This window comes from Bos taurus, chromosome 18 (genome assembly GCF_002263795.3).
Source record: "Bos taurus isolate L1 Dominette 01449 registration number 42190680 breed Hereford chromosome 18, ARS-UCD2.0, whole genome shotgun sequence".
NCBI lineage: Eukaryota > Metazoa > Chordata > Mammalia > Artiodactyla > Bovidae > Bos > Bos taurus.
In genome coordinates this window covers 52089600-52107486 of record NC_037345.1, presented here as the reverse complement: position 1 = coordinate 52107486, position 17887 = coordinate 52089600, and the positions used below count along the sequence as shown (strand labels likewise).

At 43.4% G+C, this 17887-nt stretch overlaps 1 protein-coding gene across 5 annotated transcripts; it reads right to left on the bottom strand.

Moving 5' to 3' along the window:
- Positions 1–448: 448 nt before the first annotated feature.
- ZNF45 (zinc finger protein 45) lies at positions 449–17015 on the bottom strand. 5 transcript variants are annotated; one of them, NM_001076213.1, is made up of 7 exons: positions 16965–16994; positions 9557–9717; positions 9401–9473; positions 8136–8193; positions 6202–6328; positions 5047–5142; positions 449–3017 (listed from the first exon to the last, which is right to left on the bottom strand). In NM_001076213.1, exons 4-7 carry the CDS (start codon positions 8148–8150, stop codon positions 1192–1194), a joined length of 2064 nt encoding a protein of 687 aa, NP_001069681.1. In that variant the 5' UTR covers positions 8151–8193; positions 9401–9473; positions 9557–9717; positions 16965–16994; the 3' UTR covers positions 449–1191. The 5 variants fall into 5 exon arrangements, with proteins under 5 accessions (NP_001069681.1, XP_059732862.1, XP_059732861.1 ...); XM_059876879.1 differs by having other exon boundaries at positions 467–3017; positions 9364–9473; positions 16961–17015; XM_059876878.1 differs by having other exon boundaries at positions 467–3017; positions 9364–9473; positions 16965–17015.
- Positions 17016–17887: the final 872 nt, after the last annotated feature.

Sequence of the window (17887 nt, the reverse complement as noted above, 5' to 3'; positions counted from 1 at the left end):
ATGCATGAAAGTGAAAAGTGAAAGTGAAGTCGCTCAGTTGTGTCCGACTCTTTGCGACCCCATGGACTGCAGCCAACCAGGCCCCTCCGTCCATGGGGTTTTCCAGGCAAGAGTACTGGAGTGGGGTGCCATTGCCTTCTCCAAACTTAGTCATTAGGGAAATATAAATTAAGACCAACATGAGAAACCACTATAAAACTACTGAAATGTTAAAAAATAAAACCCTGATATGCACTGGTGGTGGGAGTGCAAAATGGTATATCCACTTTAGAAACACCTGTTTTTCACAAAGTTAGACATACTCTTACAACCCAACAATCCCACTCCTAAGTATTTACCAAAATAAAGAAACCTGTGTTGATACACAAATATTGTCAGATCTAGTTAATACACCATATAGAAATCATCATACTTGCTGCCACTGGAGGTAGAACTGACAAGAATGGTACACAAGGAAACATTCAGGTTTAATAGAAATGTGGTATATATTGATTTTGGTGATGATTACACAAGTAGATACATTTATCAAAATTCACGAAGCTGTAAACTTGAGACTTATGCATGTGCTTTCATGCAAATTACATCTCAATAAGGAACTGTTAGCATACAAAATTGCTGGTCACACACAACCTGGTGATTCTGGACCCACTAATGGGTTATGACCTTCAGTTTGATAAACACTAGTTCACAAGACCTGCAGGGCTGGGAAGATGACCCCAAGTGTCTAATCCAATCCTCCAAGCCTTGGAGAATTCCTCTGTTTACAAGTTTATAGAAAACTTTAGAGAGGAACTGAATAAAAATTTCAAAAGTGACTTCTCCCTTTAACTCATTTAACATTGCTGGACACCTGCAGTGTGGTAGGCATTGAAGAGGCAGAGTGGACTTGCTGTAAACAAAGTCCATGCCTTCCAGGAGCTTCTATTCTAGTGGAAGAGATTTGGGCATTTCTGTCTTAGTACTTTTGGTTCCCTCCAGATCGGACCCATCCTTCCCATGCCTCTCATCCATGTAGTATCTGCTAAATGTCAAGGTTCTGAATGAAGCTCTCTGTCTCCACACTCATGAGGCTTCTCTGCTGTGTGGTCATCCAACCACCATGACACTTTGCGAGTTCTGGAGGAAATAAATGTTTTGTTTTCTACGACAGGACTATTTCAGCACGCATGTGAGGTATTAACTCACGCAATTTTATAGAGATTCTTTGCTGTATGTATTCTCTGATGAGGCAAAGTCTTTGTCACCCTCATCCCCAGCATGGACTCGCTGATGAATTGTAAGACTGGAGCTCCAACTGAAGCCTTTCCCACACTCTTCACATTTATATGGTTTTTCCCCTGTGTGGACTCTCTGATGGGCCTGGAGGTATGAGCTCCAACTGAAGACCTTACCACACTCCTCACACTTATATGGTTTCTCTCCAGTGTGAACCCTCTGGTGGGCTTGAAGGTATGATCTCTGTCTGAAGCGTTTACCACACACATCACATCGGTACGGTTTCTCTCCTGTGTGGACTCCACGGTGAGCCAGAAAATTTGAGGCCCGACAGAAGCCTTTCCCACACTCCTCACACTGGTAGGGTTTCTCTCCAGTATGGCACCTCTGATGGGCCTGCAGCTGCGAGCCCACACTGAAGCCTTTCCCACACTCTGCACACTGATACGGTTTCTCGCCAGTGTGGACTCTCTGATGCACTTGAAGGCTTGAGAACTGACTGAAGGCCTTCCCACATTTTTCACATTTATAGGGCTTCTCTCCTGTGTGGATTCGACAATGAACGTTAAGATCTGAACTCCGGCTGAAGCCCTTCCCACATGTACCACATTTGTATGGTTTTTCTCCAGTGTGGCCTCTCTGATGGGCCAGAAGATTTGAGGCCTGACTGAAACCTTTCCCACACTCCTCACATTTATATGGTTTCTCTCCTGTATGGACTCTAAAATGAATGTTAAAATCTGAGCTACGACTAAAGCCCTTTCCGCATGCATCGCATTGATAGGGTTTCTCACCACTATGGCCTCTCTGATGGTCCAGAAGATTTGAGGCCCGGCAGAAGCCCTTCCCACACTCCTCGCATTTGTAAGGTTTCTCTCCTGTGTGGCTTATCTGATGGGCTTGGAGATGGGAACCCACACTGAAGCCTTTCCCACACTCCTCACACTTATACGGTTTCTCACCTGTGTGGATTCTACAATGGATGTTCAGGTGTGAGCTATAACTGAAGCCCTTGCCACACGCATCACATTTGTAAGGCTTCTCCCCAGTGTGGATTCGCTGATGAGCTTGCAGGCGTGAATGCCAACTGAAGCCCTTCCCACACTCTTCACATTGATAAGGTTTCTTTTCCGTGTGAACTCTCTGATGGACATGGAGATAGGAGCGCTTACTGTAGCCCAGCCCACATTCCTCACATTTATAGGGTTTCTCCAATGGGTGGGCTATTAGAGGAGCCTGAAAATGTGAGCTTTTTCTGATGTTCCTCCCACACTCCTCTAATCTGTGTGGATTCTCTCCAGCAGGGACTCTTTGATGTTGATGAAGATATGACCTCTGACTAAAACCTTTGTGTGACATATCATGATTGTTCAGTTTTGCTCTACTGTGGACTCTCTGATGGGCTTGAAGACTTGAAAACCAACGGAAGGTGTTTTCACATTTTTCACATTTATAGGGCTTCTCTCCTGTGGAGGCTGTCCGGTTCATTTGAAGGTAAGAGCCCCATATGAAACCCTTCCCACACTCCACCCCTTTATAGGGTTTTCCTCCAGTGTAGTCTCTGCGCTGAACTTGAAGATGTGAACTCTGACTGAAGTCTTTACTGAACTCATCTTTATAGAGTGTGTCACTTTGTTTTTCCAACTGAGAGCCAATTCCTTGAATAATTCCCATGGAATCTCGACACCTGGTTAATTCCTCTGTAACCTGTAGCCAGATTTTTGAGCAGAAAAATTCTTCGTGTGGCAGATACCTTAATCCAACTTCTTGAAGAGTCTCTATGCCATTTAGATTCTGATTTCCTAAGAGGATAAAGAAAATTAAAAGATGGGGCATATGAGTGCTTTGCTCAGAAATGCCAAGGTTATAAACTTAGGCCCACACCCTAAGGCCTTATGAGGACATGAAAAACTTCTATTTTTCTTCAGCATCATGTATCCTTTGCATACCTCCAGACACCGAGAGGTGTTCCACCAGGCTCCCTTTCACTACACATCAGTGGGATTCATTTAGAATCATAATAAGTTTCATAGCTGAAATATAAATTAGAGATCTAGTAGCTATAGAGCAAGAAAAATACCTCCTAGGGAATGTTTACCAAGACGAGGCTGCATGTTACTCAAAGCCTTACTTTCTCTGCTGCAACAAGTGTTTCATAAACAGCTTTCACATAATTGCACATCTGATCCAAATGCTCAAAAGCTCAAGTAAGACCCTTACTGACAGATTATCAGAAGACACCCCCAAGCAGTGTTGAAAACTTTTGCTTTATTAGAAGTTTACTCCACTGGAAGGAGCTTTGAAGGCCCTAGTAGGTTGGAAAGATAGATGTTTAGGAGAAAATAATTTATCACCTAAGGGCCTAAAGTTCAGAGTATAAGCAGAGAGAGTGGTCTTTTGTCTCCTGCTGGGAAATATCCTTCAGGAAAACAATATGCAGAAAAGTTTACTATAATAACATACACTATTCTAAAACTTCACATCAATAAAATTCCTACAACTTCCCTGGGGGAAAAATAAAGACTGAAAAATTAAAAGATAACCTAATTTTTACAACAGAGTAAGACCTTGCAAGGAGTAAATAAATAGGGTGGAATACAGATTTTAAAAGTCAGTATTGGACAGGAAGAGTTACACTCTCCTTGGAACTCTGTTCCACCAATTAGTCATATAGCTTGCTACTAACTTCTTTAGAGGTGTCTTTTCAAATAATGCCTTATCAGTGATGCCTCTTTTATTACCATACAATATCATATACTAAATTCTCCCTATCTATTCTACATTCTGAGCGACTGATCTGATCTGATCTGATTCTACATTCCTGGAAATCTCCATTAGCCATACACTGTCTTGTTTTTACATAGCACATATTCCCATCTGACATACTATATACATAGTATAGGGCACAAAAAGTCCTTGATCTTTTTCGTTTTACGTCTTCTCATGCTTGAATGTAATACCCACAGGGACAAGCATTTTGTACTGTTCACAGGTTTATCACCACTCCCAGAACTCTGTCTGATACGGTCAGTGTTCCAGAAGTACATGCTGGATGGATAAATAAATCCTAGTTTGATGTCTCTGTGACAGTTTGAGCCATGTTACAAAAGTAAGAGAGATTTTGCAGGTAACTTACTCATCACAGGAAAGGCAGTGGAAACAGCTGGGAAGCTGAAAGGCTTCACTAGATGCAGGGCTAACCTAAGTGAATGCTGCTGAGAGAAAATCACGATGATCACAAAATCAGGGAATTTCCTGGTGGTCTAATTGTTAGGACACTGCGCTCTCATTGCCAAGGGCCCAGGTTGGATCCTTGGTCAGGGAACTAAGATCCCACAAGCCACACAGTGTGAAAAAGAAAAAAAAAATCTTGGCAAGAATCACTCGGAAGGCAAAAAAAATAAAAAAGCATAGGGCATAAAGATGGCCATGGGGTATACAGATGGAATGTCTCTGAAATTCTTATACCCTTTTCCTGAATGGGTGAAGATTTTCCTTTTTCATTTAGGAGTCAATATTTTGACCCTTATGTTACCCCTGCCCTGTGAAAAAGTTGTCTCTGAAAGTAGACTATAAAACTGACGGGTATAGGGGACATCACAAGCCACTTTCTATACTGGGATTTTATTTTGAATGAGAGATCTGAGCAGAGAAATGACAATGCTTGAATTTAAAAGAATCACTTGGAGTGGAGAACGGATTGTGAAAAAGCAAAGCAGAAGAGAGAGCATTACAAAGACTGTGGCAGTAATCCAGACTATGACTTGGACCAGAGCCACAGCTGGAGAGGCCACAAGAAGGAGGACAGACTCAGAGTCACAGGACTCTCACCCGAGGAACAGCAGCTCTGGGCTGCTGTCCTTATCATTTGCAGCTTTTCTTCTCTCTCTAATTGGGATGGTACATCTGGTGTGAAGGATTGATGCCCTGTAAAAAGGCAAGGACAAACATTGAAAATGAATGTATTAGAAGCCCAAATTGTGAAAAATGGTGGTTTACACTATATCAACACTGACATCAAAATCAGTGTTTTCCAAGCTTTCAATTATGACCCATTGGCAGAAATATATTTTATGCAAAATCGAGGATGTGTAGTCATTGCTGTTGCTGTTTAGTTGCTAAGTCATGTCCAACTCTTGAGACCGCATAGACTGTAGCCCACCAGGCTCCTCTGTCCATGGGACCTTCCAGGCAAGAATACTGCAGTAGGTTGCCATTTGCTTCTCCAGGAGATCTTCCCGACCAAGGATGAAACCCATATCTCCTGCATTGCAGGTGGATTCTTTACCACTGAGCCACTTGGGAAGCCCCCAGGATATGTAGACTAAGTATAAATTACTGGAAGACATTATTTTCATTACACCCTTTTCACCATTTCTCATACTCTTCTTGGCAACAGGCCATAGTTTTTATCGCATTGTGCAGTTACTGCCAAATGCTGTGATATTTTCTACCCTATTTTATTTCAATTCCTTAAAGAATGTCATGACCCACTAATTGGAGATGATTACAATTTGAAAAGCCAAAAAGGTAGAGCAATCATGCGGACAATTTATAGTATGTTTACAAACACCTTTTGGTCAGCAGAGAAAGAAAAACACTATTTCTGTGGGACTTCCCTGGCGGTCCAGTGGTTACGAATCTGCCTTCCAATGCAGGGGTGCAGGTTTAGTCCCTGGTCAGGGAGCTAAGTTCCCACACGCCATGGGGCAACTAAGCCAATGCACTGCAACTAGAGAACGTGCACTTCAATGAAAGATCCTGCATGAAGCAACAAGACCCCGTGCACCTCAACTAAGACCTGATGCGGCCAAATAAATAAATAAATATTAAAACAAACTAACAAACAAAAAGCCCTGCGATCTCTGCATCTCATGCTGATTACAAAACCGAAATTTGGTCCAAGAGCTCCGAAGCTCTGCCTGTTCAAGGGCACATAAATATTGCAGGGGTCTCTGTTCAGTTACAGAGGGCACCCGTCCTCACCCACTGAGAGCAGGTTCCGGAAGTTCTCCAGCATCACTTCCTGGTACAGCTTCCTCTGGGCCAAGTCCAGCAGCCCCATCTCCTCCTCTGTGAAGACCACGGCCACATCCTTGAAGGTCACTGCCTCCTACAACATCAATCACACTCCTGATTCTCCCTGGAGGAAGGGTAACAACTGAGAAAAGTGGGCAGGATGTGTATAAAGTGGTTCCAGGTGCTGAGAGACCAGAGTCAATTTTACTGTAACATAATTAAACGTCCCCAATAACGCATTTATGTTGTATATATTTTTCTTTTTATAATAAATGCTGAAAAGAACAACTTTTCATATAGATTGTTTTGCTTTCCTTCTGATTATTTCTTTAGGATAAGTTCCAAACAGTGAAAAATTACCATGTCAAAGAATAGGCAGCTTCAAAATTGTTATGTACAACAGCAGATTTTCTTCTCAACTTTTCCCTTATTTTATCCTCCTCCAAGAGTATATAAGTAGCCCCAATTCTCCATATCCCACACTTGGAATATAACCATATTTTTAAATCCTAGGCAAACTTAGTAAAAGAACAACTAATTTGATTATTTGCACTTATTTGATCATTAATTAGCTTATCATATTTTCACATATTTACTAGGTGTTTTTATTTTTTTCTTCAGAACTTGGCCTGTTAATATTCTTTTTTTTTTTAATTTTTATTTTTTTTCAGCAACAGAGGTATCAGTGGATTCATAGAGGAGTAGCTTCCTTGTCTGAAGCAAGGTCCTGGAGCAAATCCTACTGTGTGTGTCCCATGGCAGGCAGGACATGGCCAATATATATATATATATATTTTTTTTTAATTACCTTGGCCATACCACATGGCACGTGGGATCTTAGTTCCCCAACCAGGGACTGAAGGCACACCCCTCTGTAGTGGAAGCACAGAATATTTAACACTGGACCTCCAGGGAAGTCCCACCTGTTAATATTCTTTGCACATACTCCAACTGGGGTTTTATATTAGGATTCTGTAAAATTCCTATTACAGATTTCAAGCTTTGGTTTTTTGAGCATGGTGATGGACAGGGAGGCCTGGCATGCTGCGGTTCATGGGGTCGCAAAGAGTCGGACACGACTGAGCGACTGAACTGAACTGATTACACATATTTTCACCTACATTTGGCTACTGTTCTTGTACAGCACTGGGGACAGTATGGTTTCACAGCCTTGGCACTTCTGACATTTGAGGCCAGATGATTCTTTGTTGAAGGGGGCTGCTGCGTGCACTGCAGAGTATTTAGCAGCGTCCCTGGCTCTTATGTACTGTATCAGTAATATCCCCCAAGTCAGACAGCAAAAATGTTTTCAGACATGGCCTGAGGGCACAATCGCTCATGACTAGGAATCACTTGTGCTGCTGCTGCTGCTAAGTCACTTCAGTCGTGTCCGACTCTGTGTGACCCCATAGACAGGAGCCCACCAGGCTCCCCTGTCCCTGGGGTTCTCCAGGCAAGAACACTGGAGTGGGTTGCCATTTCCTTCTCCAATGCATGAAAGTGAAACGTGAAAGTGAAGTTGCTCAGTCGTGTCTGACTCTAAGCGATCCCATGGACTGCAGCCTACCAGGCTCCTCCGTCCATGAGATTCTCCAGGCAAAAGTACTGGAGTGGGGTGCCACTGCCTTCTCTGAAGAATCACTTGTATACAGCATTATTTTAACATCTTCTATTCTACTCTGATATGAAATTACAAAAAAGTGATAAAACAACAAAAATGAAACTATACTAAAATTAAAAACCAGTGATCATCTGGCACTCTTCTTGGAAGAGGTTCTCAGATGCCTACTGTTCACTTCAACTGTTCACTTCAGGGCTTCCCAAGAAAGAGAAACAGGATGTGTTTAATTGCTGAGAAATGAGGTGACAACTGAATGCCTAGAAAGGCAAGCCGAACTCACCTTGAACTTGGACATTTTTTCCTCTTCCTTCTGGGGAACTGCTGAGTCTTGGGAAGGCCTGATGGGAGAAGAAGGAAAAAAACTGTCAAAGTCTGGTCCAGGATGTCACTGACCCATGTTGTTATTGTTCAGTTGCTAAGTTGTGTCTGACTCTTCTGAGAACCCATGGACTGCAGCCCACCACACTCCTCTGTCTATGGGATTTCCCAGGCAAGAATACTGGAGTGGGTTGCCATTTCCTTCTCCAGGGGATATTCCCCACCCAGGGATTGAACCCAGAGCACAGCAGAAAATGGAGGGATTACCAATGTCTATCTTGTACACCTACTGTCTTTGCTAAAATAATTAACTTGTATTCACAATTTCAGTACAACTTATGTGGCAAAATGCACAGGCTAACGTAACTTTTCACCATTCGAATAGAACTTATACTTTTAATTTTAATTAAACCTGGAGTATAAACACAAAACAATGCCTAGGATTGCTGTCAGAATTAAATGAGTAGGCGGAAAGCTCAAAGAACACTTCCAAGGCACCTTATTTCTCAGTAGCAGCAGAAAGCAGGTCATGTTCAGTAATGAAAAACCTGTCCTCATAAATAGTTTCTATCACTGGATCCTTCAGAGGCTGTTGCTTTGTCATATGAAAATCACCTTTAGCCTCTGACGTGTTATTCTTGCTTGGTTTGTCATACTTAATTTGATGCCTTTGCAGTAATATTTAAGATTACATTGATGATTTTTTTCCCTGTGTAAAATATATATCACATAAAATTTTATGTTTGAACCATTTTTTTAGGGTGTTGAGTTCATTAGGTATGTTCATATTGTGAATCACCATCACTGTCTGTCTCTAGAACTTTTCCACCACCAGGAACTGAAACTCTATACTCATCAAACACTTAACTCTCCACTGCCTATCCCCTTGGCCCCTGGTAACCACTATTCCACTTTCATAGTCGTAGTGTCAAATTTTTCATGACACTACGAATGACCACTTTTTCAAAGATATAAGACCTTGCTAATTTGACTTTGCTATCAGTAGGGCCTTAAAAAAACTCATACCATTGAGCTGAAGAAAAATGAACAGAATCCTATTATTTAACAGTAAGTTAATCAGTATGCCATTTTAATTAACAAGCTAATCATAGTAATGACAGAAACAACACAAATGGCAATGTTTAACACCACACAAGCACTAAGTACGCGCTAGGGACCTTGAGACGCACTTGGCACACATTGCTCCATTAGGTACCTCCCACACACCTGTGAAGAATCTAGTGTCGTACGAGTGGTGTGACGCTGGTCTGATCACCTCCACCTCTGTGCCTCTCCTCAGCTACAACAGGAGGGAAAAAAAGAGAATGTCAGTCCTAGGGTTACTGTGAGGGATGAATGAGCTCAATGCCCTTAGCCCTGTACCTGGCATTTTAGAAAGTTCTCAGTAAATGGTGATGGTCATGACTGTTGTTTCCACGTAACAGACGAGGAAGCCAAGGCTCGGTGAGGTCAAGAGGTGGGGAGGAACCTGAATCCACTCTCACAAAGGAGCTAATCTTCTAGATCTTGTATCTCTGTTGCTTCTAGGGGAAAAAAAAAATACACAGATGGGAGTCTGAGGTCTCATGAAAAGAGAAATGAGAGGTTGAGAGCTGGGGACAGAAGACAGACATGGAAACTGGAAGAGGACTCTGAAGTCAGAGGATCCGCCTGAAGGAGATGAGAACAGAATCAGGAAGGGTGGCGGCTTTGGAATCAGACCACTGGTATTTGAATACTGGCATCTCCAACATGCCACTACTTAGTCCCAAGGTCTGATCTGTAAATCAGGAATTAACTTGGTTATGATTAACCAGTGGCCAACAGAAGAGTCAAGATTTTCACCGAGAGCCTAACCTAATAGCACATCAGACTCACAGGGGAATTTTTAAAAAATGGTCAGACTTTAAATGGAAAGCAACTTATAAAAGCTGTATTTTAAAAATTGTTTTTTTTAAACAAAACAAAGACAAAGAAATCCTCAGAACTTATTCACAACTAATTAAATCAGAAACTGTGGAGGAGGGTTGCTAACATCTGCACTCTTACCCCTCTCCGAGCACCCCAGCCTGTGATTTCATTGTCCAGTCAGGACACTGCACCAGGAAACGAACCCCAGGTAACAGGACACGGGGTGGTAACCGTGATCAACGTGCAGTATTTCCCAAGCTCCGGTCAGCTCTATCGTAAGGCCTAAAATGCCCAGTTCTCCCCTGACACCTCTGAGCCTCACAGAGCCCAGAAGGCCTAGCTCCTAGCTCCTCTGCTCTCTCCAGACATGACCTTTTCCCTGGGGAAGACTCCCCATCCAGCTGGTTCGCCTATGAGTTAACCATGTTTTTATTTATTCATTTATTGGCTGTACCTCATGGCTTGTGGGATCTTAGTTCCCCAACTAGGGATCGAATCTGGGCCCCTGAAATGAAAGTGCTGGGCCTAAAGACTGAACTGCCAGGGAATTCCCTTAACCATATTTTATTTTAATTCATTAATTAACTAATTTATTTATTTGCCAGCACCACATGGCATGTGGGATCTTAGTTCCCCAACCAGAGATCAACATATGTCCCCTGCAGTGGAAGTGCAGAGTCCTAACCACTGGACCGCCAACAAGTCCCATCCCTTAACCATGTTTTTAGATTCTAGCTATTTAACATCTGTGATTCCTGACTTCTTCCTCAGTCTGTTGAATCACAGGGCCAGACTGTCAACCACAGTTAGTAACACATTCCCCACAAGCCAGCTTCCCAAGGCATGTGAGGGTCACAAGGGTCCATAACATGTTATGGAAAAAATTCAAACAAACTTTTTAGTCAATGTAAGATAACCCGCCCAACCACTGCCCCCTGCTCTCCTGTTCTTAGTACCCCAAAGTGGGATCTCACCACCTATTTACTTCCCACCACTATAGTCATAAAGACACAGTCCTCTTGCTCTGCTCCACGACTCCTGTGTGCGACAGGCCTTGTATGGCCCTGGGTGGCATGCTGTGTCTCTTTTTGGGGGAAACTTCTTTCTTGGTACAGAAAACCTTCTTTCTTGGTAACCTCTCCATGCTGTCATTCGATCACCTTTATAAATGAAGACCTGACACAGTTCACCCCATCAAATGATCAGATGTAGCCCACCTAGTTCTCAACCTAACAGGTTTTGCCTCTGTGCCAGCTTCAAAATTGTTCCAGCAAGCCAACCACATCCTCCTGCCAGAACCAAGGGTTACCCTGCTGCTGCTGCTGCTAAGACGCTTCAGTCGTGTCTGACTCTGTGCGATCCCACAGACGAGAGCCCACCAGGCTCCCCTGTCCCTGGGATTCTCCAGGCAAGAACACTGGAGTGGGTTGCCATCCTACCCTCTGTTTAATACAGAGCCTGCCTCCCAGAGCCACTGCTGCTTCATTCAAGTCCCAAGTGCAACCATGCGTGGCCTTGCATGGCTGTATGTGATAAACAAACTGCTGCCAACCTCATCTGCCCGACGCAGATATCTCATACTGTTTAGGACAGGGATTCCGCCTTCCTAAATAAGGTGAATAGGAAGTGATTGGAACACCATCACAATCATCCAGAAAGCTAAAAGAGAACACATTGGTCCAGGGACTTCCCTGGTGGTCCAATGGTTAAGATTTTGCCTTCCACTGCAGGGGGTGTGGGTTCAATCTCTGGTCAGGGAGATTCCACATGCCTCACAGGCAAAAAGCCAAAACATAAAACAGAAACTATACTGTAAAAAAAAAAAAAAAAAAAAATTCAATAAACAAACAAACCCACAGAAGCCCAGATTCATTGAAATGGTAAAAGGACTGGGTTTTTACCAACTTCCTTAGGTGATTCCAATATGGCCCAAGTTTGGGAACCACTGCAGTATTCTATTCTGCCCCTCAAGCTGTTATCTGAAATGCCTAATAGCCAGGAAGCCCATGACAGGACTAGAACTGGCACTCAGGCCTCCTGATGACTAGCCTCCTTCTTCTCTCTGTTGTAAGATGCCCTCGAAGGTCTAAAGAGGTAGGAGTAATTTGTAAATGCCCCGGGAGGCAAATCCTCAGAGGAAAAATGGAGGCTTCCATTTATACCAGTGGTGCCCAGCTGAAACATAATGCAAGTTACATGGGTAATTTAAATGTTTCTAGCAGACATGTTGAAAAATGTAAAAAGAAGTAGCCTTTATTTTAACAATATATTTAATGCAACATATCCAAAATATTACTTCAACCTGCAACAGAGATATTTTACATTCTTTTTCAGTGTTTGAAATCTCTTATGTGTCCTACACTTAACAGCACATCTCAGTTGGCACCAGCAACATTTGAAGAACAACAGTCTCACGTGGCCAATGGCTACCATAGTGAATGGTGCAGACTCAGGCCTTTTTAACGCAATAGAGACCATATGATTATCCCCGAGGAACCGCTGCTGCTGCTGCTAAGTTGCTTCAGTTGTGTCTGACTCTGTGCGACCCCACAGATGGCGGCCCACCAGGCTCCCCAGTTCCTGGGATTCTCCAGGCAAGAACACTGGAGTGGGTTGCCATTTCCTTCTCCAATGCATGGAAGTGAAAAGTAAAAGTGAAGTCACTCAGTCGTGTCCTATTCTTAGTGACCCCATGGACTGCAGCCTACCAGGCTGCTCCATCCATGGGATTTTCCAGGCAAGAGTACTGGAGTGGGGTGCCATTGCCTTCTCCGCCCCTAGGAACTGACTAGGTTCAAAAGACAACCAATTCTGTTAGTTATCAGTTTCAACAAAGGTTATTATGGAAACGATTCATTTTTGCTCAACTGTATGGTCAAATTGAACTATTAAAAGAAAATGGGGGAGAAAAGAAAACCCTAAAATATTCTTTGCACTTTTAATAACTCACTGCATTTTTCATACTGCATACTCTTCTGTAATAGAAAAAAAAGTACAACTGTAGTCTATAATACATATAGGATGTACTACGTGCCAGGCACCATTTCAAGCACTTTCCACATCATATTTCTTTTAATCATCACATGTCCAACTCTTTGTGACCCCCTCAGCTGTAGCCCGCCAGGCTCCTCTGTCCATGGAATTCTCCAGGCAAGAATACTGGAGTGGGGTACCATTTCCTTCTCCAGAGGATCTTCCTAACCCAGGGATTGAACCCAGGTCTCCTGCATTGAAGGCAGATTCTTTACCATCTGAGCCACTAGGGAAGCCCCCAAAACTTTAATTCTGTGGTTACCTGATGTGAGAAAACCGAGGCACAGAGAAGTTAAGTAAGCTGTGCTGGCCACAGAGTGCTGGAACAAGGAGGTTTTAAAGCTAGCTGCTGAGGTTTAACTCTGGCTCTGCCCCTTGCTGGGTCACCAGGTCATTTATTCAACTGTCTTAGACTGTTTCTTCATTTAAAAAATGACAATAATAATTATTGCACTGGAAATTCACTGAAACAGAAGAGGTGCCCAACAAATGTTAGCTTTTCTCAGCATCCCCATCACAATCCTGACATAACAAACAAAAAACTGAACACTAACATCGATTTGACAATAAATTTATGGTTACCAGGGGAAGGCAGAGGGACAAATTAGGAGTTTGGGATTAAAATATACACAGTTCTATACACAAAACAGATAATCAACAAGGACTCACTGTACAGCACAGGGAACTATACTCAGTATTTTATAGTAACCTTTAGGGAAAAGAATCTGAAAAGACTATATATACATATGTACTGAATATATATATATATACACATATACACACACATATATGCTCATATATATAAATAACTGAATCACTGTGCTGCATACCTAAAACTAACATGAAAGTAAAAGTCATCAGTTGTGTCTGACTCTACTGGAGAGGGTACCCTTTCCCTTCTCCAGGGGATCTTCCCAACCCAGGGATCCAACACCAGGTCTCCCACATTGCAAGCGGATTCTTTACCAGCTGGGCCACAAGGGAAGTCCAAGAATACTAGGGGGAGTAGCCTATCCCTTCTCCAGTAGATCTTCCCAACCCAGGAATTGAACCAGGGTCTTCTGCATTGCAGGTGGATTCTTTACCAACTGAGTTATCTGGAAAGCTTGAAACTAACATAACATTGTAAATTAACTATGCTTCCATTTAAAAAAAAAATTTATTTGCTTCCAAGGAAATCTGTCTTACACATGACAAAATTAGGCATAATGATACATCAACTTTTTTTTTTTAAGGTAAAAAGTAGATTTATTTAGAGAGAAATACACTTTACAGAGTGTGGGCCATCCCAGAAGGCAGGAGAGTTGATGATACATCAAACTTTGAACACTCGGAAAAAGCTGATGAATTCTACAGCTCGCCAAAGGAATGTGAGGCACCAGACAAGGCATATGCCTATAGACTGCCTTTCTGTTTTGTTCTCTAATTCCAGGCTATAGCCCCTCTGGGCGACTGTTTGCATCACACTTACTCACTAAATAATTCCTTTCTGCCGACCCTGTGCTGGACTCTCCAAAAAGATTAGGACCAGGTCCATGAATCAGAGGTCCCTGTAGCCTAATAGGAGAGAAAGATGAAACTGAGAGTTATATGCCCATGGCAAGTGCAACTCCAAAGAAGCACAGGAAACTTATCATTTTCCTTTCATAATTCCAACTCTTTCTAACGTTCTTATATAAAAAACATTCTCCTAGTGGCCAAGTGTGAAAAATCGTAGAGTTGCTGTTAATACCTGTTATGGACTGAATTTTGAGTCCTACCCCTAAACTCACACATGGAAGTCCTAATCACCAGAACCTCAGAATGTGGCTGCATTGGCAAACAAGGCATTTAAAGGGGTGATTAAGTTAAAATGAGGTCATTAGGGTGGGCCCTAAGTCAATCTGACTGGCATCCTTCTTTGAAGAAACTGGACATAAATAGGGATAGTAGGGGCATGCACACACACAAAGGAAAGACCTTGTGAGGACATGACAAGAAGGCAGCCATCTGCAAGCCATGGAGAGAGGCCTCAGAAGAAACCAAATTTGCTGACAGACTCCTAGCTCCAGACTGTGAGAAAATCTGTTTCTGTTGTCTATGCCAGCCAGGCTGTGATATTTTGTACCAGTAGAAGCTGAAGCTCCAATACTTTGGCCATCTGATGCGAAGAGCTGACTCACTGGAAAAGACTCTGATGCTGGAAAAGACTGAAGGCAGGAGGAGAAGGAAACAACAGAGGATGAGATGGTTGATGGCATCACCGACTGGATGGACATGAGTTAGAGCAAGCTCTGGGAGTTGGTAATGGACAGGGAAGCCTGGCGTGCTGCAGTCCACGGGGTCGAAAAGAGTCGGGCATGACTGAGCGACTGAACTGAGGCACTGTACTTCAGATACACTAACTTATTTCTTCTCATCTAACCATGTCATGATCTTTAACTTCAGCTTACTTGTTTTTATGATATATCGCCCCCTGCTGCAACTCAATAGTCCATCTTGAATTTTTTTTCCACTTTTACAAATAATACATGGATCTGTCATTTCAGGTGCCTCTTACATTCAGTGATGTGTCAGTGATGTGGCATGCTGCAGTACATGGGGTTGCAAAGAGTCGGACCCAACTGAACGACCGAACAACAAGTTTTAGCAAATTAATATAGTCTCGGTATAATAACTAATGTTTAAGTTCTATTGACTCAACATCTGGGTTTGCTTTAAAATACTCAATGGGAAAAACCTGTGCATGGGGATAGAGCGATGCAACAAGATCAGCAAGAACTGAAGCAGGATGACTGTTACACAGGAGTCATTATATTACACTTTGTGGGGCTTCCCCCATGGCTCAGATGGTAAAGAATCTGCTAGCAATGAGAGAGACCCAGGTTCTATCCCTGGGTCGGAAAGATCCCCTGGAGAACGGAAGGGCAACCCACTCCAGTATTCTTGCCTGGAGAATTCCAGGGACAGAGGAGCCTGGCAGGTTGTCTGGAAATTTCCAGAATTAAGAGTTAAGGATATGAATAACCTGATAACAATTGTATATAATATAGATAAATACATATAGAAAAGCTGCTAAACAGAAGTGCACTTAAATGTTGATAATCGTCTATATCCTATAGGTCTGTGTCCTATATACGTCATACACATCCTACAAGTTATAACATACGTATCTACGTGGGTAATTCGTAATGGTTTTGACTATGTCATAGCTCTACATTTTCTGAATTCTCTACAATGAATGTGCATTTCTTCTATAATCAGTATACAAACTTTAAATAATATTTAAAATAAGATTAAGTGAGAATGCTTTCAAATTTTTACAAAGACGGCCAAACTCACTAACACTGCTTTCAAATCCTCTACAATAAAATTTCAACCTACCTGCACAAATTGATCCCAAAAGTCTCCTCTGCAGCCAGTTTCCTAATGGTTGACTATTTCGATAGACTGCTTTTCTATCTACGAATGGCAAGTGAGTATCTGCCTTATACTCTTAATATCCCTTTTTATATTAAAGGAATCCAAGGAACAGAAAGAATAAATTCGCATCTAACGTTACCTCGCTAGGAAGTAACTAACGGTGTGGAAGGTGCTGGAGCAGGCGGATTGGACAGCAAAGAGACCTGGAGACAGTCAAACTGCCGATTTCAGTCCGCCTACAACCCCAGGACTTGTGAACCGCCCCAAACGCAGAGAATCCAGCCGTTAAGAGGAAGGCAAGCGGCCGCCCTCGCCCTTCCATCCCGCCCTCTGTTGCAAGTCGCGGCTTTTCTGCCCTGCGACCGAATACCGAGTCCAGCTGATCCCAGGACCGGGTGAGAAAAGTTAAAAGAGACGGCAGGCTCCCAAGGAATCACTCACCTACCTGTGAGAACCAAAGGCCGCAATCGCAATCTCCTAAAGCGGAAATACCTCCAACTATTCGCAGCCCCTGGACTACATTTCCCAGGATCCCCGAGAGGGGAAGGAGCCACTACCCCGCCCCCGACAGGAAGTGACGTGTTCGACAGCGCAGGCCTGAATCGAATTTCCCAGAATCCACGAAAGCAGCGAGGTTCGTGTTCTTGCCCTCCGGTAGGCGAAATACCAGCAGACACGCACAGCGCTGATTATGATTTTTATTTCCCCAGCGCAGCGAATAACCCCTCCGCGCTTTCCCGGAGCGGAAGTTCCGAATCACAGGAAGCCTCCGAGACCACACCTCCCAGAATGCTCTCTGCCGCTGAGCTTCCCACCTGTCTGCAATTTTACTTTTGAATTAGCAGGTGGATGGGGTCGCTATAAGTTGGACACGACTGAGCGACTTCACTTTCACTTTTCACTTTCATGCATTGGAGAAGGAAATGGCAGCCCACTCCAGTGTTCTTGCCTGGAGAATCCCAGGGACGGGGGAGTCTGGTGGGCTGCAGTCCATGGGGTCGCGAAGAGTCGGACACGACTGAAGCGACTTAGCATAGCATAGCATATGTGTAGGAGAAGGCGATGGCACCCCACTCCAGTACTTTTGCCTGGAAAATCCCATGGATGGAGGAGCCTGGTGGGCTGCAGTCCATGGGGTCTCGAAGAGTCGGACACGACTGAGCGACTTCACTTTGATTTCCCACTTTCATGCACTGGAGAAGGAAATGGCAACCCATCCCAGTGTTCTTGCCTGGAGAATCCCAGGTGCGGGGGAGCCTGGTGGGCTGTCGTCTATGGGGTCGCACAGAGTCGGACACGACTGAAGCGACTTGGCAGCAGCAGTAGCAGCAGCATATGTGTAAGCTGTCGGGCGCTTGTAGAACTTGG